This window comes from Macrotis lagotis, chromosome 1 (assembly GCF_037893015.1).
Source record: "Macrotis lagotis isolate mMagLag1 chromosome 1, bilby.v1.9.chrom.fasta, whole genome shotgun sequence".
NCBI classification, from domain to species: domain Eukaryota; kingdom Metazoa; phylum Chordata; class Mammalia; order Peramelemorphia; family Peramelidae; genus Macrotis; species Macrotis lagotis.
The window spans coordinates 43,549,541-43,572,098 of NC_133658.1; the positions used below are offsets into that span (position 1 = coordinate 43,549,541).

General features: G+C 40.8%; 1 protein-coding gene across 1 annotated transcript in view; it reads right to left on the reverse strand.

Annotated features, from left to right (window-relative positions):
- LOC141496833 (ATP-dependent RNA helicase DDX19B-like) overlaps nucleotides 1–21,684 on the reverse strand; it is a 35,953-nt gene extending 14,269 nt beyond the window's left edge. Inside the window, exons 1-5 of the mRNA XM_074199421.1 lie at nucleotides 21,553–21,684; nucleotides 12,022–12,070; nucleotides 10,281–10,331; nucleotides 9,271–9,406; nucleotides 1,832–1,924 (exon numbers count right to left, since the gene is read on the reverse strand). Of these exons, the coding sequence (XP_074055522.1) occupies nucleotides 1,832–1,924; nucleotides 9,271–9,406; nucleotides 10,281–10,331; nucleotides 12,022–12,070; nucleotides 21,553–21,609 (386 nt within the window). The 5' untranslated portion in view covers nucleotides 21,610–21,684. The remainder of the gene's footprint in view (nucleotides 1–1,831; nucleotides 1,925–9,270; nucleotides 9,407–10,280; nucleotides 10,332–12,021; nucleotides 12,071–21,552) is intronic.
- Between the last annotated feature and the right edge of the window lie 874 nt (nucleotides 21,685–22,558).

The window sequence follows — 22,558 nt, forward strand, 5'->3', positions numbered from 1 at the left end:
GATGAGAGGAAGATCATGTTTAGTAGGGATATAGTGACTTTTTTTATTTCTCTCAAAATATGAGGATCTTTTCATGTTAGTATTTCACTTTGTATTTCCTGCTTCAAAAATTATCTGTTTACACCTCTTTAGAAAATTATTCCTTTAGAAAGAGCTTATGGATCAATTCCTTATTAACTCTGGAGGTGACAACTTCATTTATTATCCTTTCAGTGTCCCAAATTTTGCTATTTTGAAGTCATCCTTGACTCCTTCTTCATTCTAATGTCTAATCAACTCTCAAGTCTTGTTGGTTCATCCACATTCACAACTGAGCTATAAATATGCTTTTTGATACTACTTCAGTTATAATCTTAATATTCTGTATTTCTGAATCACTGTTTTTATGTAATGTGCTGATATTTATAGCTCCTCTTTTGTCAAGTCATTTCTTTCCAAGTCCATTAATTCTTGCTTAATATTTTGTTCAACTCTTTTAAATTCTTTTTCATTCATCTTTTTTGTGGAATTTATTGTATATGTCATAAAGCAATAATTTCCTACTTCTTGATTAGGAAATAGTAAGAAGTCATTTTTTTCTTACAAGACTGAAGTTTTCCTTTATGGTTTTACTACAAAATTTTAGGATGGTATGTATTTAAATTTTTAACAATTTCAAAAATATACTTAAATATTTCCAGATTAAATGTGTTTCTTGCAAATAGCATACTGATGAATTCTATTTTAAAATCAATTTTTCTCATTGTTTTATTAGCATTTAGTCCATTAAGTATCAAGTTTTTCTATTCTTTATATTCTTTTTGTGATTATTTTTTAAGCCAATATTAACTTAATGAACCTACTCCAAAAAAAATCTTCTGTCCTTTATTACTAGCAATGAAGATTCTTTAACTAGAATTCCCCCTAATCAATGAAATTTACATAGAGCTTTGCTTTGGGATTCCCCTGCCCTAATACTTTCTTGCTATCATTTTCTGCCTCTTTTCTGTTTCCCAGAAAACTTCTGAAAAATCTAGTAATTTAGTCACTATATTACTGTGAGGGTTCTTAATTTTGTTAACAAGAGTTAACAAATTCCTAATGATGAGTGGGAGTTCTGATTGTTCTTCCAAGAGCCCTTTGAACTATTTCTGACTTTCATCTCTTGAATCGGTCAAACACACTAAGCTCTGTCGGTCAGAGATTCTGGCTGTGATTTTGTACTTTGTTGACAGCACAGTCACATTTCTCCCATTTGTCCCTTGTACTCTGTGGCTCAGATCAGGTCTGACCAGGCTCAAGAGTTCCCAGACTCCCCCAGATGCCAGAATTTTCTTCCAGAGTGGAACAATGTCAGAGCTCAGGGTCTGGGCCTGCTCAGGGATGGCTTCTATTTGGGTATTACTGCAAGCTATAATTACCAATTCAAGAAAGCTTTTTTTTTTTTGATAACCTCTTGAACTGTCATTTCAGTCCTCTATATTTTAAAACTTTCTAAAAGATCCAGAAATGCTTCCTCTCTGCTTCTTAACCCTTTCATTATCTACAACTCTACCACAGATGTTACAGATTCCAACACTGCTCTAGTTACCCTATATTTCTGTAACCTACCTTTGTTTTATTAATAATCTTAGTTTTGATAAAAGTAGAGATTTACATATTTGAGGTTTTCAAGAATGTAATAAAAATACTTTATAGAAGAGATATCTTAAGGATCAGGACTTTTGGGGAGAAAGCTCATGATATTAATTTATAGTCTTAAAAATGATACTAGCTACACTACTGAAAACAGCCTGCATCTGAAAAGAATTAAAACTACATTGCAAAAGAACTGAACTGTCTAGATACATACGGTTCAGCAAGCATCATGGGAAGTGCATTCTCTTGTATCTTAGATGGTCGGTTAAAGCCCATGGCATAGACCCCTTGCAGAAGTTGTGGTTTCCTGGAAGGAATAGAATGAAAAGGAGTCATCATCCCAAATCACAGTAGCTAAGTGATAATTAAACATCTTTCTATTCAGTCTACTTCCTATCCAGCAAGGAGTGGTTCCTAGCACTATAGAAAAACACTTCTCAGGACATTCACACTAGCACCTGCTCTCACAATTTCAATCTTCAATAGCTTCTTTAACTTAGAAAATTCAGAATAGCTATCTTTTTGAGGACAGCAAATAAATTTCTTTCCACCCAAAAATCAGGCCAGGCCTGGATGTTGAGTCTTTCTTGGAAATGTCAAGAGTGCTGACTATCAAGTAATTCATAGCAAGAAATTAAAATAGAATAAATATTTAAACTGAAGCTATGTCTTATCATAAAATATTATTTAAGTTTTATAAAATAGTAATGCAGTTTTGAATATTCTCAGTACAGACACTCAATACAGAAGAATATCAGTCAGGGTGGGGAAAGCATGTAACACTATGACCCAAGATGGGTTATAAAAAATTAAGAAATGATACAATAACTTAGTCTTTGCTTGAATTAAAGACCTAAAATCTTCCTTCCTTAAAACAATATCAGGGAGAGGTCTTAATTCTCTCAAGGAGATTTATTCTTATCTATCGTGAGCAAACCATGATTAGAAATGTCTTTCCTCAATTTAAGTAAGATATTTTTGCTCACCTTTGATCAGATTGAAAAGGAAGTAAAGGTGGCAGCAGGACCTTGAGCAGGCTCCTTGGGCTATGGTGACCATTAGTGGCAACTGCAAGCCCTTTGCCCTAGGTCTAGTTTGAACTACAATACAGTACTGAACTGGGAAAGGAGATGCCAGAAATATCTTCCTGAGTTCCAATAACCCAGAGATCACTTTCTTCAATTTCTGGTTCAAAGACTGTAAAGTGGGAGTTGAATTTTATACTTTAAAAAAATTATTACATTATATTTTCCTAATCTTCCATGATTAAAGTATTTTTATTTGAATTTTATGGTTCAAGAATGCCTGCTGCATTAAAATGAATATCTTGACTATGATGGAATAACATAAATTTAAGCTTAACCAATTATTTTTTCTGTGTGCTAGCAAAAATTTAAACTGTATACCTGTGTTTCTACTCTGTTGTTCCAGCTTTTGTCTCTTAATTACTATAAAACAGATGTTGGCAGTTGCTTGGCAAAGAGTATTCTGAATGGCAGAAGTAATTCTAATTCTTTCTCAAAGCAGAAACATCTGCATATTAATAAACTGTCTTGGATAGACCAACTAAAATGCAGAACATAGTTTTCTTTCACAGTAGCAAAAATGTTGATTTGATCTTTATTTAATTTCACAAACAGGTAGTCCTATTCACAAAATGTCAAGGAAAAGAAAAAGTAATAAGTAAAACTAGAGAATGGGCAGCTAGACTGATAATATCACTCAAGACTGCTCTTTTAGCTAGTCTTGTTAGTTGGTTAATTCCTTTAACTACTTAATAATCATAATAAACAAAAACAATAAACAAAATCATCTAAATTTAGAAAGTGTGTATTTTTTCCCCTAGCACCTTGCTTATAATTCAACAGACTCTATAAGAGCACATTTTCCCTACAGCCTCTGCTTCACAAAAACAAAAGGCTCTCTACATATAACCTTTCTTTGTCCTCCATTTGAAAGCTCCCTCTACTGAATCTGTTGCCAAGGATACAGTGAAGACTTACAAAATGAAGACTCAGTCTGAGTGATCACAAGATTAACCAATTTTCTTTTGACACAATCAATTATATATTTTAAACATAAAACTAACCAAGTGCATTATCAAATTCAAATTTAATTTTGTCTCTATTTGATTACTGACTAGCCAAACACAAGAGAATCTGTCTTTCAAGGAGACCAATTTTTGTGAATTATATGAATTTGTTCTTTTAAAAAATAAGAAAGGTGGAATAATCAATGTAATCAATGACCAAATTCTTCTCTGGTTCAGAAAAGGCGCAATAAAACAAAGACAAATCTGAGTAGAAGCTTGGTCATAGCCAACTGCTGGCTAGTGTGGCCAATTAAACAGAAATTAAATAAGGACAGAGTGGAATGTGCTTTAAAAAGGAAAAGAAACAGAAAAAAGGATCTCTAACAGAGCTACTCCTTGATCTTAGCTGTCAAATTTTCATTGGCAACCTGATTGGGTTTCACTAAGTTCCACTTAAATGCTTTTAAAAATGTCATATATTGGGGCAGCTAGGTGGCGCAGTGGATAAAGCACCGGGCCTGGAGTCAGGAGTACCTGGGTTCAAATCCAGTCTCAGACACTTAATAATTACCTAGCTGTGTGGCCTTGGGCAAGCCACTTAGCCCCATATGCTTTGCAAAAACCTAAAAAAATAAACAAATAAATTAATTAATTAAAAATTAAAAATGTCACATATTAACCAGGTATAGTCCAAGCAGCCTAGCACAGTGGCCTTGCCCAAAGGGGGAGCTCTAAGCCCACTGATTAAGAATTGTACAAAGCCCTAGGGACACAAATACAGACAAGCAAGACAATCTCTGCCATCATGGAGTTTATATTCTAATGGGGAACAGCTTTAGCAAAAAGTGGGAAAGAGGGCTATGCAGAGTTTGGGGAGAGACCATGGTTTGGACACACCTATGAAGTTCAATTCGATAAGACCTAGAGTTCCTTTGCTTTGTGCCATAGTTCTATAGGGTTGAAAATACAGTCTCTTTCACAGAGCTACTATCTAATTGGGAAGAAGAAAACATGGCTATAAGCATAAGCATGATTTACAAGTGGAATGAAATGGGACCAAGGAGAGACCTAGAAATACTTCTAAAGAGATTTGAAAATAAGACTGTTCTGTTTGGACAGGGAAAAGGCAAAGGTTTCTTGGAGGAGGTGACCCCCGAGTCAAGCCTTGAAGGAAGGGATGTGGGAGGATTCTATGAGCTGGAGGTATGTTGATGTCAGTACAATTCAGTTAAGTGCTTACCCTGTAGCAGAAACTGGACTAAGTTAGCTTCAGGGAGAGACACAAATGAAAACCCTCAGGAGCTAACTGCTCTCATACAGGAACATCCAGGGGACAGTAGGAGAAGTTGGAGTTGCTATTGTTCTCTCTGGGAGCCCTGGAAGATTTAATTTAGGAAGATGATTTGGCAGCTTTGAATCCAAGAAGAGAGGCAGCAGGGAGGGAGATCATACTTAGGAGGCCAACAAAGTTGTCTAAGAAAGAAATGAATGTGAATGGAAAGGAGGGGACTGATGTGGGAGTAATCACTAAGGTTAGAAAACAGGTCAAGTTCTCATGTGTTCATTCAATCCCTACTAAGTGCTAAGCACTGAGGATACAGAAAGGCAAAACCCCGAGTCCCTGCTCTCCAGGAGCTGACAGTGGAAGGGGGAAGCAGCAGACCAACCGTTTTGCCCCAGCAAGAGAGGGCAGGATCTACTGGAGTTAGACTTGCCAAGGAAATGCATCCAGTCAGGTGATTGCAGGTCCAGTGAGGGGAACAGCAAGGAGGTCAGAGGGACCAGGTGCAGAAGGATCTGAATGCCACACAGAGGAGGTTGATCCAGAGTCACTAGAGTATCCTCAGCAAAGGGGCAACATGGCCAGACAATCCCTTTGGTAGCTGAAAGAGTGGACTGGACTGGGGAAAGACTTGAGGCAGGCTGATCCTCCCAGCAGGTTATTGAAATAGTACATGAGAGATGTAATGAGGGTGGTGGCAGTGTCAGAGGAGTGACTAGAGATGGAAGGATATGGGAGGACGTTTTCTAAAATGAATGAATAGAAGCTTAATATCAAAGATTTAAACAATCAAATCCCATTGATTCACCTGAGACAATGGTGAAATTTTAGTATCAGCCAGCACTTTTCTTCAGAGGATAGGTACTACATCTATCTAGTTTTTGCTGTGGAAAATCCATTTTCCTCACCAACTTTCCAACTTAGCCATTCTTATTAAACATAATACTGTTCCAGTATTTTAGGTTCAAAATGTTGTCTTTCTTTACTTGTCCTACATATCCAGTTCAAGGTTTTTGTGGAGGGGAAGAGTTGAGTTATGATAACTGTTCCTTCAAAATCTCCCTCAGATTTATCCTTTCATCTCACTCCACTCCCACTCCACATTCTAATTCCAATCATTGCATGACCACACAGTCACCCCACACCAAGGAATGCCCTTCTTCAGTCTGACTTACACTGGGTACCACAAACTCACCCCCAAAAGCCACTGATTTCTTCACTTCCCTCTGCACTTGAGAGCTTACAATTCTCTATTACTTGTCACTTTGAAAGCTAGTTTCCCTACCTACCTTTTCCACCATTTAATAGATCTTATCTTTCACTGTCCCCAAACACACCTTCATTATTCTATTCAAAATGTTCTCCTTACTCACTCCCCTACCCATTCAGGGACACTTGCCTCTGGGCCTTCACTGGCACTTGCAGCTTAGACTGTTCAAGGTCATCAAGCTGTGCACTTATTTTTATTCTCAGTCTTTCCAGGTCCACATGGGAAGAGATCTGGCATCACTTCATCCTTTTTTTGTAGATGAGGTCCATAATACATAACTAATACCTCATCCAGTATGGATTTTCTAATGCTATTTTTATTTATGCATATTATCTTGTTCAGTAATTGTTTTTATATCTATCATCTTCATACTCAAAGACATGTTCCTTGTTCACTGAAACACTAGGGAAGATGTCTCCTAAGCATATTATCAATCAATTAAAAACCACAAATTCCAAGTGTTTATTAAGAGTGGGGCAGCTCCTTCTGGGTAGTGGTTAAGGGCAGGTCCATTATCATTGTTCTTTCCATGATGCTGCCAATTCCCAGTGATCATCATTTCATCATTTAACTCCTCCTCAGGAAGTGTCTGAAGGACCAACAGGTGGTATTGGTGAGAAGGAACTCATTTTCTGGCAAGAAAGGAAACTAAAAATGTCTGACCATTTCCCCAAAAGACAGAAGTCCCTGGGAGGCATATCTTGGGCAATTATATCTATCTATCTATCTATCTATCTATCTATCTATCTATGAAATCACTCTTTTTATTTTTTATTTAAGGAAATGGGGTTAAGTGACTTGCCCAAAGTCTTACAGCGAGGCATTTATTAATGTGGCTGAGGCCAGATTTGTACTCAGGTCCTCCTGACTCCAGGGCTGGTGCTCTATCCACTGCACCAGTCCCCAAACCTCATCTTCTTCAATGCAGCTAGGCTGCTCCTGAAGCCACTTTTTTTTTAATTAATTTATTTATTTTGAATTTTACAATTTTTCCCCTAATCTTGCTTCCCTCCCTCTACCCCCCTCAGAAGGCAATCTGTTAGTATTTACATTGTTTCCATGGTATACACTGATCTAAGTTGAATGTGATGAGAGAGAAATCATATCCTTAATAAAAAAAAAAGTATAAGAGATAGCAAATTACATAACAATGTTTTGTTTTGTTTTTTAATTAAAGGTAACAGTCTTTGGTCTTTGCTTAAACTCCACAATTCTTTTTCTGGATACAGATGGTATTCTCCATTGTAGATACCCCAAAATTGTGCCTGATTGTTGCACTGATGGAATCAACATTAAGGTTGATCATCACCCCCATGTTGCTGTTAGGGTGTACAATGTTCTTCTGGTTCTGCTCATCCCACTCAGCATCAGTTCAGGCAAATCCTTCCAAGCTTCCCTGGTTTCTAATAGAACATTAGTATTCCATCACATACATATACCACAATTAAGTCATTCCCCAATTGATGGACATTCACTCAATTTCCAATTTTTTTGCAAGCACAAACAGGGCTGCTATGAATATTTTCATATAAGTGATGTTTTTACCCTTTTTCATGATCTCTTCAGAATACAGACCCAGTATTTGTACTGCTGGATCAAAGAGGATGCAGTTTTGTTGCCCTTTGGGCATAATTACAAATTGCTCTCCAGAAAGGTTGGATGAGTACACAGCTCCACCAATATTGTATTAGTGTCCCAGATTTCCCACATCCTTTCCAACATTGATCATTGTCCTTTCTTGGTCATATTGGCCAGTCTGAGAGGTATGAAGTGGTACTGAGGTCATTTCTAATGTGAGAGACCTACTGTGATATGGCCAATCCTTGGACCTGATGTGGCCCAGGCTCTGTGATGCACTAAAGGACACTAACAGCCCTGGTCCTCAAGGGAACTTACATCCTATCAAGGAAGCCAATGTGTCCAAAGAGACATTTACTCAAAAGACACAAAATAATTTTTGAGAGAAGTAGGGAAGATTTCACACAGAGGTGAATCTTAAAGGAAACTCAGGACTCTGACTGGTGGAGGTAAGGGAGCACATGTTGGGCACAGGGACAGGAAGAAGGCAAATTTGACTGGACCGTGGGGTAAGCATGCAGAGTGAAGCTGTAAAGGCAGTATTGCCAAAAAGAGGAGCTTATTCTAGAGGAATAGGGAACCCAATGGGGCTGATTACCCAGGTGAGCGGCACCTCAGTGGTTGTGTGAAATAGGGAAGACACTGGAGGCACCAATCAACAGAGGAGGCTACTGCAAGAGTGATACTGAGAGAGGGCAGCTAGGTGGCACAGTGGATAGAGCATGGGCCCTGGAGTCAGGAGGACCTGAGTTCAAATCCAGCCTCAGACATTTAATAATTACCTAGCTGTGTGGACTTGGGCAAGCCACTTAACCCCATTGCCTTGCAAAAAAACCTTTTAAAAAAAAAAAGAGTGATACTGAGAAGAGGTGCTCTGGACACAGAAATGGCTAGAACCAAAAAGGGATAGCCACAAAGCTACAAGGACAGATGTCCCTTCAACAGAAAGGGTGTGAAAGAGAATCAGCTGTTTTGGAGATGCTGAAGCTGAGATGCCAGAGGTAGGAAAGAACCATAAGTAGCTAGCTATCTCTGCAAGCTGACTGCAAGAAAGAAGAGTGTATTTGGGACCCAGGATGAAGTCTTGAAGGGGGGCTTAATCAAGATGATGAGCCTGAGAAGGAGAGGCCAAAAAGAAGGAAGAGAATTAAGAAAGCACAAAGTTGGAAAAGCCTAGGGTGAGAAGGAGCCCACCAACAGGAAAAAACTGAAGGAGAGCCAGCCCTGCATATGCTCAGGAAACAGAACGTGTTAATTGGTGGCTAAAATATCCCTAATCTTTTAGGCTGAAATAGCAGAATTCTAGCACTTAATGGCAATGCCCCAAAATAAAAAATACATTCTAACGTGAGAACAACTACTCCCATTTACATTCCTATAGTTCTGAAAGCTTTATACAAAAGGGGTCCCATCCTTCCCCAACCCATCAAAATCTCTAACTTAAGGTGAAGTTCTTGGTGGCTGGGAGAGAACAAGACAAATGATACTCACAATCGAAGCTCTTCAAAAGACTTCACTGAATAGAGGGGAGAATTCGGATCCCGCTGCAGCACCTCCACTTGATTGGTGTTGTCCACGAGATTGCTTCTAATCAGCTTGTTTAGCAATGACTGAGCAGCTCTGTCCTCTACAAGGGGGATGACAGGTCCAGTCTATCAAACTGGTCACAAGAGATGCTGCCCACTCCTTTGCCTGGGGCAGCCTTCCCTGTGCTGGCTAACAGTTCCTCCTAAGGACTTTTTTCCCCACTATTGAAAGTCACATTTTTCACTTCTCACTTTGGTCTCTCTCAAAACTCCAGTCTAAAAATCAAACTACGAAAATGACCAAGTCATGCGCAGAAGGTGTAAAAAGCTAAACTAATGGGCAGGGTTGACACTGTAAAACTCTTGTCTGGCACTGTGACATGTTACAAATCACCATCACTGTAAATATTAGCTGACTGACCATTACTTGGAAGTCACCTAGGAAAATGGGTTTCATCTCTAGACTATTTCAGGGTTTAGGATTTTGTGCTGCCATTTCTATAATATAAGCCCTTTGAGAACAGCAACTACATTCTACTCAGCATGTTCTTCTCCACAGGCCTGGCAGAGAGGAGAGTTCTTGTTCAGTTGTTTTTCAGTCTTATCTGATTCTTTGTGACCTCATTTGGAGTTTACTTAGCAAAGATCCTGGAGTGGACACATTTCCTTCTCCAGCTCATTTTACAGATGAGGAAACTGAGGGAAACAGGGTTAAGTGACTTGCCCAGGGTCATACCACCATTAAACCAGAGCTGAATTCAACAAAGATGAGCCTTCCTCATTCCAAGCTTAGCACTCTATCCCCTGGGCTACCTAGGTATTCTGTCAGAACTTAATAAAAGATTCTAAGTTATGTGTAAAAATGAAATTCCAAAAAGAAAAAAAAAATATTTGAAGGAACATCCTATTGGATACTTTTAGACCTTATTCTCAGAATCTCTCTACGTTCTCATGTGCTGTGAATGCCAAAATTACCTTTCTCTTCTTCATCTGTCTTCCCTGAATTCTCTTCAGCTTTGACAATACCTGTATCAGAAAGACAACTGTTATTATTGCAGGGCACTTAACAGATCTAGTCATTTAAATACTAGATGATAGATTTAGTTTCAGAGTTAACCAATGGAGTATAACCCCTTTGGTAGCCACACTTTGGTTAATATAACCATCCCAAATGAAAAGAACTATTATAAATTTAACATTGGTAGTTAAAGGTAATTATCACTGAGTTTATGTGATTATAAACATAAGGTATTGGCACATGAAGCAAAAATTTACTGGGTTTTGTTTCTCACTCCCAACACTAGCATTTTCCTAACACTGCGTGTTAAAGCCTCTAATCTAATCAGACTTCCATATCTGGACATTTGGGGATTCCAGAATAAAGTTCTACAATTCCAGCATTTGCTATTGTATATGTATACACGCACACACACTAAAGCATGAAAGAAATTATTCTTTCTCTCATATTAATAACCAATTATTGAATTACTTTAAATTGAAGGTCACTGTTGATGCATGATGAGATTGCCCAAATTCCCAGGGGTAGCTGCTGGGTGAGAGTCTTATAAAGAATTTCATCTACAGCGAATTTTGACCGAAGGTCAGGTAGAACCTCTGTCTAGATCAGCTGAGGTTGTGGGTGATCTAGGAGTGATCAATTAGGATCCTCCCCTCATTATAATATTCATTTTTTTTTCTCATTAACTGTTAGCCAAAGTTGGTTGCCCCAGAAACACCCACTCTTACTAGAGCATGTAAGCCTTGAGTGGGTTCCATGAGGGGTCTTTGGTATTTGAGAATCCACTGACCCCTTTTATTATCTACTAGCAATAAATAATAAAATAATTAATTATCTAGGAATTAATTCTTCTGAACTTTTTATGTCACACCCAGGAACACTCTCACTCTCTCTCTCTCTCTCTCTCTCTCTCTCTCTCTCTCTCTCTCTCTCTCTCTCTCCAATAAAAACTATCACCACTTACCTATCTATATATATCTGAAATTCTCTAAGAAAGGTCATTTGACCAAGACAGCCCTGGAGTCAGGGAAACCTGGATTCAAGTTCCACCCTTAACATAATCAGTCTGGGAGATTCTAAGCAAGTCACTTCACCTCTCAGTACCTATCCTCTAAGATGATAAATACAAGAAGAGTTATCCATCTACATTCAATCAACCAACAAATATTTATTTAAAAGTCTAATATGTAACAGAAACTGAAAAGCCAAGTACAATAAATGAATCAATACTAGGAAAATTCTTATATCCTAACAAGGAAACAAGTCCATGTTTAAAGTATCAATAGAATAAATTAGAGAGCAAATATAAGGGAATTAAAATAAAAAATTTGGAAGAGGAAGGCAGCAGGAGTGGGGTAATCAAGGAAACTTCGTGGAGACAATGGAACTCGAGTCTCCAGATCATCATGAGGAGAACTTTAAGATGTGAAGGTAAGAGAGGACTGCAATTCATGGAAGATAGGTGATGTGTGAGGAACAGAGATGGTCTGTTTGGCTGGTTGGAGTGTGGAAAGTGGGAGAAATGGTCAATGAAGCTAGAACTAGATGCGGGTCAAGTTGTGAAGGACTAACAGGTCCTAAATAACCACAAAAATGCTAAATAAAAGCTTTATTTTCATGTAGTTGTTAAATTCAAAACAGAAATCTCCAAGGAAAACACACTGACTTTTACTTGGCTTATGGTTACTAACTACTTACCGTTGGCATCTGGTTTGATTTTCTCTTCCTTGATATTTAAGTTGCTCAACTAAGGAGAAAAAAAAAGGTAAAAGTTTCAGGTAAATTAGCTGGTCAAACAGAAATTTCCAGTCCTAAGAGGTTCCCCAGAGAAGTTGGAGCAGGAATAATTTTTCTTAGTTTTTTTGAACAGTTCCTCTAGAGGCTAGTGACAAATTAATTCATAGGTCAAATTTTACCTTATTGTGTTCAGAGTACCTGTTTCCATTCTTGCTTACTCTCTTGGGTGAGGCAGCAGTTTTAAAGGGACAGAGATTGAGCTGGGGCATTAGGAAAACCTGGGTTCAAGTCCTGCCTCTGACACCTCCTACCATGAGACCATATGACCATGATCAAGTCACAGAACCAAATTACAGCTTGGCCAGTTTCCACACCTGGGCTGAAATCACATAGGGACAAATCACCTCCAAAACTATCTGTGACTTTGAAAAATGGAGAAGTATGTCACAATATTTCCCAGATCCAACCATTTACTTTGATTTTTCCCCAGTGAATCTCAAAATTATATGAAAAATTAAAAGGGGCATCTACTGGCAAATAAACTGGGGTTTAGAGTATCACCTAAGAACCTGGTTATTCATTACTGGTCATTGTTAGCCCTTATCCATGAAGAACTTCTTGGGCTACAAACTGTATCTGTCTGTCTCTCTTTCTCCATCCCTCCTTGCTCTAGGTATTTTCTCTGTCTGTCCCACCATGCCCCAAATGCTCTCCCTGGCCTCTCTTTCTTCAAGAATCCTCATCTTTTGCTAGAAATCTTCCCCAGCCCCTCTGCTCATTATATAGATTGCATGTGACATCTCCCTCATTAGTCTGTGTGAGCTCCCTGAAAGCAGGGACTGTCTTTTGCTGCCCAATACATAGTAGGTATACTTAAAATATTTATTGAATGATAGATTATTGTGACAGTAACTGCTCACATAACTTTGGCACTTTACAATTTGTAACATGGTTCCCTCCAAACAACCTTATAGGGTAGGCAGGGCAGATATTTTAGCCCCCATTTTATAGAGAAGGAAACTGAAGCTGGGCTAGGATTATCATTCTTCACAGCTGGTTCCACACAAAAGAACAACTCTACCAATGGGTGTAACAATAACTCAAGTGTATATGACTCCTGCTACATCATTTCAGAGTTTCCTCCTCACAAGCCTCTCTTTTATAGATCAGCAAACAGTGTCAAAGAGGTTTATGACTTAAAGGCTCAGAATGCTCTGAAGAGAGAAGAGCCCTTTGAAGTCATCTCATTCCCTCCTCCTTAGTTTCAGAGAGGTTCCCTGTCTTGCCTCAAAAGACCACCTGGGTCTTTTGAGGCAATAAAAATGGGATGTGGTCTCAAGTCCTGGATCACAGAAGGACCTAAAAAAATGTTTATTGATTGACTGACTCTTCCAACTTGTCAGAGGGCATTCAGGTAGGTTCTACCCAGGATTTGAAACCAGATCTTCAGAATCTAAACCCTGAGTTCCCTCCATTAGACTGCATGACCTCTAACCTGACCAATATTAGACCCTTATTATCATTAAAACACTAAGTAAGCCCTGATCTCCCTAAGATGGACTCATCCAACTCTAACCTCTCTCTTACTTTCAACCTCCCATCTCCAATTGCTTAATAAAAAAACTTAAATTCAAGGTGTGAATCCCAACCTAAATTCTTTCCCCCAAGCCCTTCCTTCTTCCTAAATCTCCTATTATAGTTGAGGGCATCAGCATCCTCCCAAGACACCCAGGGTTTGCAATCTAGGCATTATGCTCAACTCCTCAGGCTCTTTCTCCCCACAAAGATACTGGAATGGTTTGCCATTTCCTTCTCCAGCTCATTTGAACAGAGCAAAAACCATTTGACAGAGGAAGCAGGGTTAAGCGACTAGTCCAGGTTCAGAGCTAGGCATGACTGAGGATGGATTTGAATTTACAAAGATAAGCCTTCCTTCCAAGCCTGAACTCTATCCAATGAGATGCTAGCAACAGTTATTTTCACCAGTTCCAAGGACCTCTATTTTCATAACAGCTCCAGAGCTTCTGCTTAAAGAAGCTTGCTTTCTCTTCTGGTGTTCAGAGCTTTCCAGTCATCATCCTCACCCCAATCTTGTAGTGGCAGAACTGTCCCCAGTCTTTTTCTGACTCTCCTTAATACAGTGCTTCTCTTGCATGAAATAATGAAGGGCAAAATGAGCAGAACCAAGAGAACACTGTATACAGTAACAGCAATCCTGTTCAAAGAATAGGGCTTCTAGGACGACTAGGTGGCGCACTGGATAGAGCACTGGCCCTGGAGTCAGGAGTACCTGAGTTCAAATCCGACCTCAGACATTTAATAATTACCTAGCTGTGTGACCTTGGGCAAGCCACTTAACCCCATCTGCCTTGGAAAAAAAAACTAAAAAAAAAGGTGGGGTGGGGAGAGGGAAGTAAGGGGGTGGGGGGAGGGAAGTAAGACGGGGGGGTAGGGGAGGGAAGCAAGATGGGGGGAATTGTAAAACTCAAATAACATCTTTAATAAAAATAAATTTAAAAAAATAAAAAAATTTATCACTAGATCTTTGAATCTGGGGTAAAAAAAAAAAAGAATAGGGCTTCCAGGTGAAATAGTGCCTAGAGTGCTGCCTGTCAAATCAGGAGGACCTGAGTTCGAATCCAGACTGGGACATCTGTGTGAATTTGGGCAAGTCATATAACCCAGATTGTCTGGTATCCAGAACCATCTCCAATCATCTTGATTCATATCTAGTCACTGGACTCAGATAGCTCTGGAGGAGAAAGTGAGGCTGGTGACTTAGCACAACACTCCCTCACTCATATCCAATTCACATTCATGTCTTGACATCACCTCCCTAATGTTGTGGTCTTCAAGAACAAAGGACAAACGCTTTCTAACTTTCAAAGAATAACTATGAATGACTAAATTATTCTGAATATTATACTCAAATCAACCACAAAAAGATACATGAAAGAAGGTGCTATCCAACTCCAACAACGAACTGTGTGGGTTTGCATGTCTGACTATATTTATATCTGTTTCAAATGCTGGCCTTCTCTAGTAAGGGGGTGGGAAAGAAGGGAACTTAATTTGGAACTTAAAATGTAACTAATGTTAAATAAAATTAAATTAAAAAAAAAGAAAAATTTGACATCTTACTCCATTAGACTGCCCTAAGGCCTAACAAACTGTGCATCCTCTTTGACTCAGCAGTACCAGCACTAGGTCTGTCTCCCAAAGAGAATCAGAAAAGGGAAAGGACCTACATGTGTAAAAATATTTGACAGCTCTTTTTGTAGTAGCAAAGAACTGAAAATTGAGGGAATGCCTGAAATGGCTGAACAAGTTGTGGTATATGATTGTGATGGAATACCATAGTGCAATAAGAAATGATGAGCAGGATGCTTTCAGAAAAATCTAGAAAGATGGATAAGAAATGATGTAGAGTGTAGCAAGCAGAACCAGATTCTGTATATGTGACAGCAATTGTGTAAGGAAGATCAACCATGAAAGACAAAAGACTTAGCTTACTCTGGTCAATATACAATGATCCAAAATAATTCCAAGGAACTTGATGAAAACTGTTATCTTACTCCAGAGAAAGAACTGTTGAATTCTGGGTACAAAGTATGTTACGGAGGGGGGGGGGGGGAGGAGAAGGGGAGGGAGGAGAGGTATATAGTTCCTTGGGACAGATACTATCTTGCTTCTTATATTTGTATCCAAAGTGCTTAGCATAGTGCCTAACATTTAGTAAGAATTTAATAAATGCTCTACTCCATGCACCCATCCCTCCATCCATCTACTTATCTATCTCATGAAGAAGAATAAAGACTAGAGAAAAGGAATCAGATTTGGGAAACTAAAGAGTCTAGATAGGATGATGGCACAAGCCAGTGGCCTACAAATGGAAGCAGAGGTTGGGAAGCTGAGTCATATCCCTCATGGAGCTCCAATACCCAATAATCCCCCCTACTCACACCTACCTCCCCAACTATTCAAGTTCTTTACTGATTGCCGTTTGGCCAGGAATAGTTAACTTCTTCCAGACATCCAAAGCAACAGCAGCAATGTATGAAGGTAATAGTGAAAAATTATCTTTCTCCATCTTTCTAGTCCCCTGGGTGCACATCACAGCTTGGCATCATGTTTGACTCCTTACTCTTTCATTCCACATATCCATTCAGGGGCAAAATTTTATTTGTATTATCATCACATCTTTCTCATTTCCCTTTTCTTTGTTCATACAGCTGCCACCCTTATTCAGGCCTTCATTAATAAAATGGGGAATGACAGTCACAATATAATTGCAAATTTAAAATGAAACAACATGCATAAAGAAATTTTAAGTTGTTCAGTCATATCCAACTCTCCATGACCCCACCTGGGGTTTTCTTGGCAGAGATACTGGAATGGTTTGCCATTTCCTCTTCCAGTTTATTTGACAGATGAGAACACTGAAGGAAAAGGGTGAAGTGACTTACCCAGGGTCATATAGCTACTAAATGTCTGAAGCCAAATTTGACTTGACACAGTTGGAAAAAAACATGCTACCCTTCTGCTTGGGTTAGGTCACTCAACTTCAATTTGGCTCTCATTAGTTGATAGGTAATCCTTCTATACCTTTTTTTTTTGCAAGGCAAATGGGGTTAAGTGGCTTGCCCAAGGCCACACAGCTAGGTGATTATTAAGTGTCTGAGACCGGATTTGAACCCAGGTCCTCCTGACTCCAAGGCCGGTGCTTTATCCACTGCACCACTTAGCCTCCCCCCTTCTATACCTCTTTTACCAACTTATTACTGTCCTATTCTCCACAATAGCTCTTCCAAACCTTTTCATTCCTCCTCAGATTTCCCATGGCTGTCCTTCCCGCCCTCTCCAGCTGAGAACTTTGCTTCTTATTTTACAGAAAAAAACTGAAGCTGACACATGAAGCTGCCTCTTATCTCCTAGCACTCAGGACCATTTTGCTCTTCTCTCCTCCTTCAATTCTAAATCACATCAAGAAGTGGTCCTATTCCTCACCCAGGTTAACCCTGCGATTTGTTCAAGTGATCCTACTCCATCCCTTCTGACCTTACCATTGAACCAGCAGTGCTGTCTCCAGTGACCGATGATCTCCTATTTGTCAAATTCAATGGCCTTTTCTCAGTCCTCATCTGCAACTTATGACATATGAGGATACCACTTTCTTGACTCTGCCTATCATAACGCTGCTCAATTTGTGGAGCTCCTTATTCAAACCACACCCATTTACCTGAGGTATCACATGGGGCTGTCTTGGGTCTTCTTTTCTTCCTTGATACTACTTCACTTGTGGATCTCATCAGCTTCCAAGGACTTAATTACCATCTCAAACCTGGGGATTCTCAGAATCTATCAATCCTGCCCTAATCATTCCATTGATCTCTATCTAATCTTGAATCTCCAACTACCTTTCCAACATCTCAAACTGGATATATAAAACGGAATGTCTTAAAATCATTATGTCCAAAAGAGAACTCATTATCTTTCCTCAAAACCCTCTCCACTCCTACTTTCCCCACTACTAGAGAGCAACTGCATCCTCCCAATCCCTCAGTTCACAACCCAGCAGTCATCAAGACTCTCACTACCTCTCAACCCCAGCCCCTAACCAAAACCAAGCTGTTGCCATGGCCTATCGCTTCACTTTTGTGGCATCTCTCAAATGTGGCCCCTTCTTTCCTCTGACCCAGCCATCTCAAGTACAGTCCTGGTCATCTCCTACTTGGACAACTTCAACAGCCTGCTGGGGCAATTCTGCTGTCCAAATCTCTCCCCACTCCAGTTTATCCTCCTTTCATTCAACAAAGTGCCTTTCCTCTCCCACTCCCTATATTCAATAAACCTTGGTGATCCACTGGGACCAAACACAAAATTCTCTGTCAAAGCTCTTCCTAACACAGTCCCTTTCTTCCTCTCCAGCCTTCTTGGACTTTATTGCCCATGACACTCTTCCAGACAGGGGCATTGGCCATTCCTCCAAAGAGAATGTTATCCCCACTCTATATTTCCCCCGGCTTCTTCTAAGAAAATTCATCTTCTATAGGCAGTCTTTCCCAGTCTCTCTTAATTCTAGGGCTTCCTATTTTGTTTCCCAGTTTTCCTGTACATAGTTTGTATATGTATGCTTTGCTTATTCTCTCCTGTTCATTCGATTGGGGCAGATGCTATCTCTTGCTTTCTTTTTTTTGTTTTTTTTTTGCTTCTTTCTTAATATAGTGCTTAGCACTTAGTAGCTACTTAATAAATGTTTGATTAACAATTACTAAGCATTTATATTTCTTAGGCACAGTACTAAGGCCCTAGGATATAGAGAAAAAAGTTCCTATACTCAAAAACTTACATTCTATTGGGAAGAAACAGAAGAACAGATAAGTAAATACAAACTATCTACAAACTAATTTCCAGAGTCTAGTCAGGCTGAAACTTTGTGTGGCAGTTAAGAATTCTATGGCCTTGTAAATCCTCTTTTAAGTTTGAGGTAAGCATCAATTCACATTCACTAAGCAGGACAATTGTGGAGTAGTGGAAAAGACAATGAATTTGTTGTCCAAGGAAATGGGTTTAAATTCCACTTCTGTTGCTTACTACTTGTGTGACTTTGAGCAAGGCACTTGAGCAAGCCTCCTAAGTTTCAGTTTCCTCATCTGTAAAAATGAAAGCACTGAACTAAGTTAACTCTAAGATCTTTTCCAGTTCTAAATCCCATATTCCTGAAAGAAACAGGATTAAGTCAATTATCACTTGATTTTCTGTGGCACACACCTGCACTCCCTGCTGCAGGGTCTGGCAGGTGGCGGGCACATAACAAATGTCAAGCTATGACACTAGTCATGACAGGTGAGGTTGATGATCACTTGAGCTCCCAAGTAGGGCCAATGCCAGTCAAGTGTGAGGCCAGTATTGTGAGTTCCTAGGAGGGGGCAGAGCACCATCAGGCTGCCAAAGGAAGAGCCAACTGACTCAAGTTGGAAACAGTGTGCAAGTTAAAAGCTTCTGTGTTGATTACTAAGAGAGGAGAGGAAAGGGAAGGGGAAGAGGAAGAGGAAAAGAAAAGGAGGGGAAGAAATAAAAAGAAAACATGCAGTTAATTCTCAAGGACTTTATAACAGAAAACAGAGAATGACAACAGGGAGTAGAATAAAGGTTCTCATTTATTTAACTATCTGCTCACTAAAAGTAAATCAGCTTTCTTTAAGTTCCCTTCCTTACAATGACACTAATAGATAAAACCATTGAGGAATTAATGCAGAATTGGTTTCTGAGATATCAAATACAACTTACTAAATAAGGGAGTAAAATGTCCCAGGACATTGAGGTCTTTTTTAGCCTGTAAACATGCTGAGAACACAGTCTAAAACTAAAGCAGGCATTAGCTTACTCACAAATCTATTTATGAGCCACTATTAATTCTTCCCCACCCGCTACCCCCATGAAATTATAAGGGAATGAAGTAGTCAAGGGGCCTTTCTTTTCATGGTTCACCAACTCAGAAGTGGTAAGGGTTTGGCACACCTAGAATCTGTTAAAAATCTAGATATCCCAAATACCCAACTTTCCATCTTTCTGCTTAATCATGGGAAGGAAGGGAAGGTGCAGAGGAAGGAAGAAAAAGGAGGGGGAAGAGGAAAAAAAAGGAAAGATGGAAGAGGAGGGAGAGAAGGGGTCAATAACTTCTGTACTTTAAACTCCCAAGCTCTAGAAGAAAATTCTGGGCCCACTTCTAGTAGCCCCAAATGTTTGTTACAGAGTAGCCCATTCTGTGTAGACTACTAGAGTAAAAGATTGTTTGGGAATACTAAGGAAGAGAAAATAAAAGTTGTGTCTTTCAAAGAAACAGGGGGAAAGATATACAAGGTATCTTATCTTTCTTGATTCAAAAACATTAGCCCCTGGACTCCTCAAAAGTCTTCTGGCAGACCTGAATAATGTAATCCTCAGTCTATGATACAAAGGTTGGCAACACTGTTGCTGCTAGCTTTCCCCATCAGTCCAACCTTCAGCTGGTCTGCCTTGCACCGTGGCGTTAAATCAAATGCTGTCAGAAAGAATTAAGTGGTGTATTAATACGGTAGACAGTTTATCATGGTTATTTCTAATGATTCTTAAGAGCCATAAAAAGCCCCACTGCACAAGTCAGATCCCTCCCCCAAAGTACAAGCATCAGATGACAGTCCGTGACAGTGGGAAGGATCATTCACTAGCAGAACTGGGCTGTTAATGGGTCTAGTAACTGTGTTCTTTGTGAATGGGATTTAATACTCCATACTATTTGTAATCTGGAAGAAGTTACTAGAAAAATATGGTTATTGTTCCAGTTTGGCCAAAATGGGTTAAAACAGTTTATTTTACACACCACTACTCACAATCTCTGTCTTACTGATAGAGTCAATAAATTCGATTCAAAATAGTTTTCAGAACTATTATTTTAAACAGACTGTTTCCTCATCTCTACCCTCAGGAGCAAAATCAGAAACAACCTCATTACATTTTAAGCACCAGAAATTGTCTATGCAAGGAAATTCCATAAAATCTCATCTAGAAGTTGCCACAATATTTCTGCAGCTAAGGTACACTTGGACATGAACTCAAGGTCACAGGAGCCCCCAGAGCTAAAGATTCGCTTTACAGCTCCGACGAAAGATTCATTAGCCGGGAAATTCCCCAGTGGCCGGCCCCAGCCACTTCGGGAACTCACGTTCTCATTCAATATAAGCTCTGAAAGAACAGAGTCCGGCATTTGGGGTGGGTTTTTAGTAGCCCCAGCCACGTTTCTTAGGGAACAAATACACCAAAGAAACAGGCCCTACTTCGGAGGAGACATCCAAACACGTGATTAAAGACAAACTAAATACTGAGTAACTGGGGGAGGGTCTGGGGCCGGGGGTGGGAACACAGGAGGAACCACCGGGAGGGAGGGAGGGAGCCCCCACGGGAGCTCAACCTGGGGGAGCTGGGGGAGGTGGGGAGGTGGGGAGGTGGGGGAGGGAGAGCGGCAGGTCCTCTCGGGGGCAGAGCGGGGCCAGCGCCCCCCGGATCCGTGAAGGGGGCCAGAGAGCCCGTGCCACGAGGGCGTCAATGCTCATCCATTATCTATGTCTAATAATACAGAAATTATTACTATATTATATCACATCTCTATAGATATAATGTATAGATAATATATGATATAGATATATAATAGAACTATAATCTATAAACATAGTATATTTTATATAGCTGAAAGCTATGATATATAATAATACACTAGATGATGCATCATATGAAAACATACAAGCCACACATAGACAATACGGTGTATAACGTGCAGAACGTATGATGAACACTGTCCATTCTGGCGCCCCGCGCCCCGCGCCCGGGGGGTCCTGGGGGCCTCGGCCCGGCTCGCGGCCCGGCTCGCGGCCATTGTCCCCGCGGCTCCCGGGGGCCACTGAGGCGCGCCCCGGCCCCGGCCCCGGCCCCGGCCCCGGCCCCGGCCCCACTCACCGACTCGGCCGCCGCCTCCTGCTCGTCCACCGCCAGGGCCCACGAGTCGGTGGCCATGGTCTGGGCAGGGGCGCGGCGGGCTCGGCGCGGCGGCGGCGGCGGCAGCAATGGCGCCGGGGGCAGGAGGCGGCTGCGGGCGCGAGGGCGGGGCGGGGCGGCCGCACTGCGCCGGCGCGGGCCCGCCCCTCCGAGACAGGAAGCCCCGGGTTCGAGGCCCTCCTCCGGGGGGCGCCTCCTGATTGGTCGCCTCCTGCCTCAGCCCCTCCCCGGCAGGCGCGCCCCGCCTCCCGGGGCGCCTGGTCCTCAGACACCCCGGGGCCCGGGCCCTGGTCCCCGCCTCCTCCGGGCCCGGGACGGCCTGAAGCCGGGCCTCCCCCGGGGCGCGGCGGTCGGCCAGGGAGGCGGGCGGAAGCTTCCCTCGGGCTCTCTGGGGGGCTGCGGCAAGGACAAAGGAAAGCAAAGACCCCTTTTGTGTGGCCGAAGAAATCCGTCTGGGAGGGGTTGAAGACCCCCAGGGTCTCCAAAAGCCATTTACCTTCATTCCAAACCAGTCCAGGCTAAACAAGTTTGAGTCTGAAGCTGGAACAGCTCTTCCCGATTTCCAGCCCAAGGCTCCCTAGTTTCCCCTAAGGCTCTATTTGCTATTTTATTTAAAAAAAAATAAACTTCTTTCAATGTTAGGTCCTTAAGTCCAGTGATTGGGATCATTTTCCTTATTTCAACTGAATTCGTTACAATAATTTGGGGTTAGTCTAGGGACTAGATGCTGGAAATTACACTGCATTCTGGTAACTCCAACATCATCAAAAAAAATGACGGAGCAGCTAAGTGGCTCAGTGGATAGAGCACCGGCCCTGGAGTCAGGAGGACCTGGGTTCAAATCCAGCCTCAGACACTTCATAATGACCTAGCTGTGTGGCCTTGGGCAAGCCACTTAACCCCATTGCCTTGCAAAAAAAATATATATATATATTTTACATTTGAGTTCCTAGTTTGTAAGGTCCAT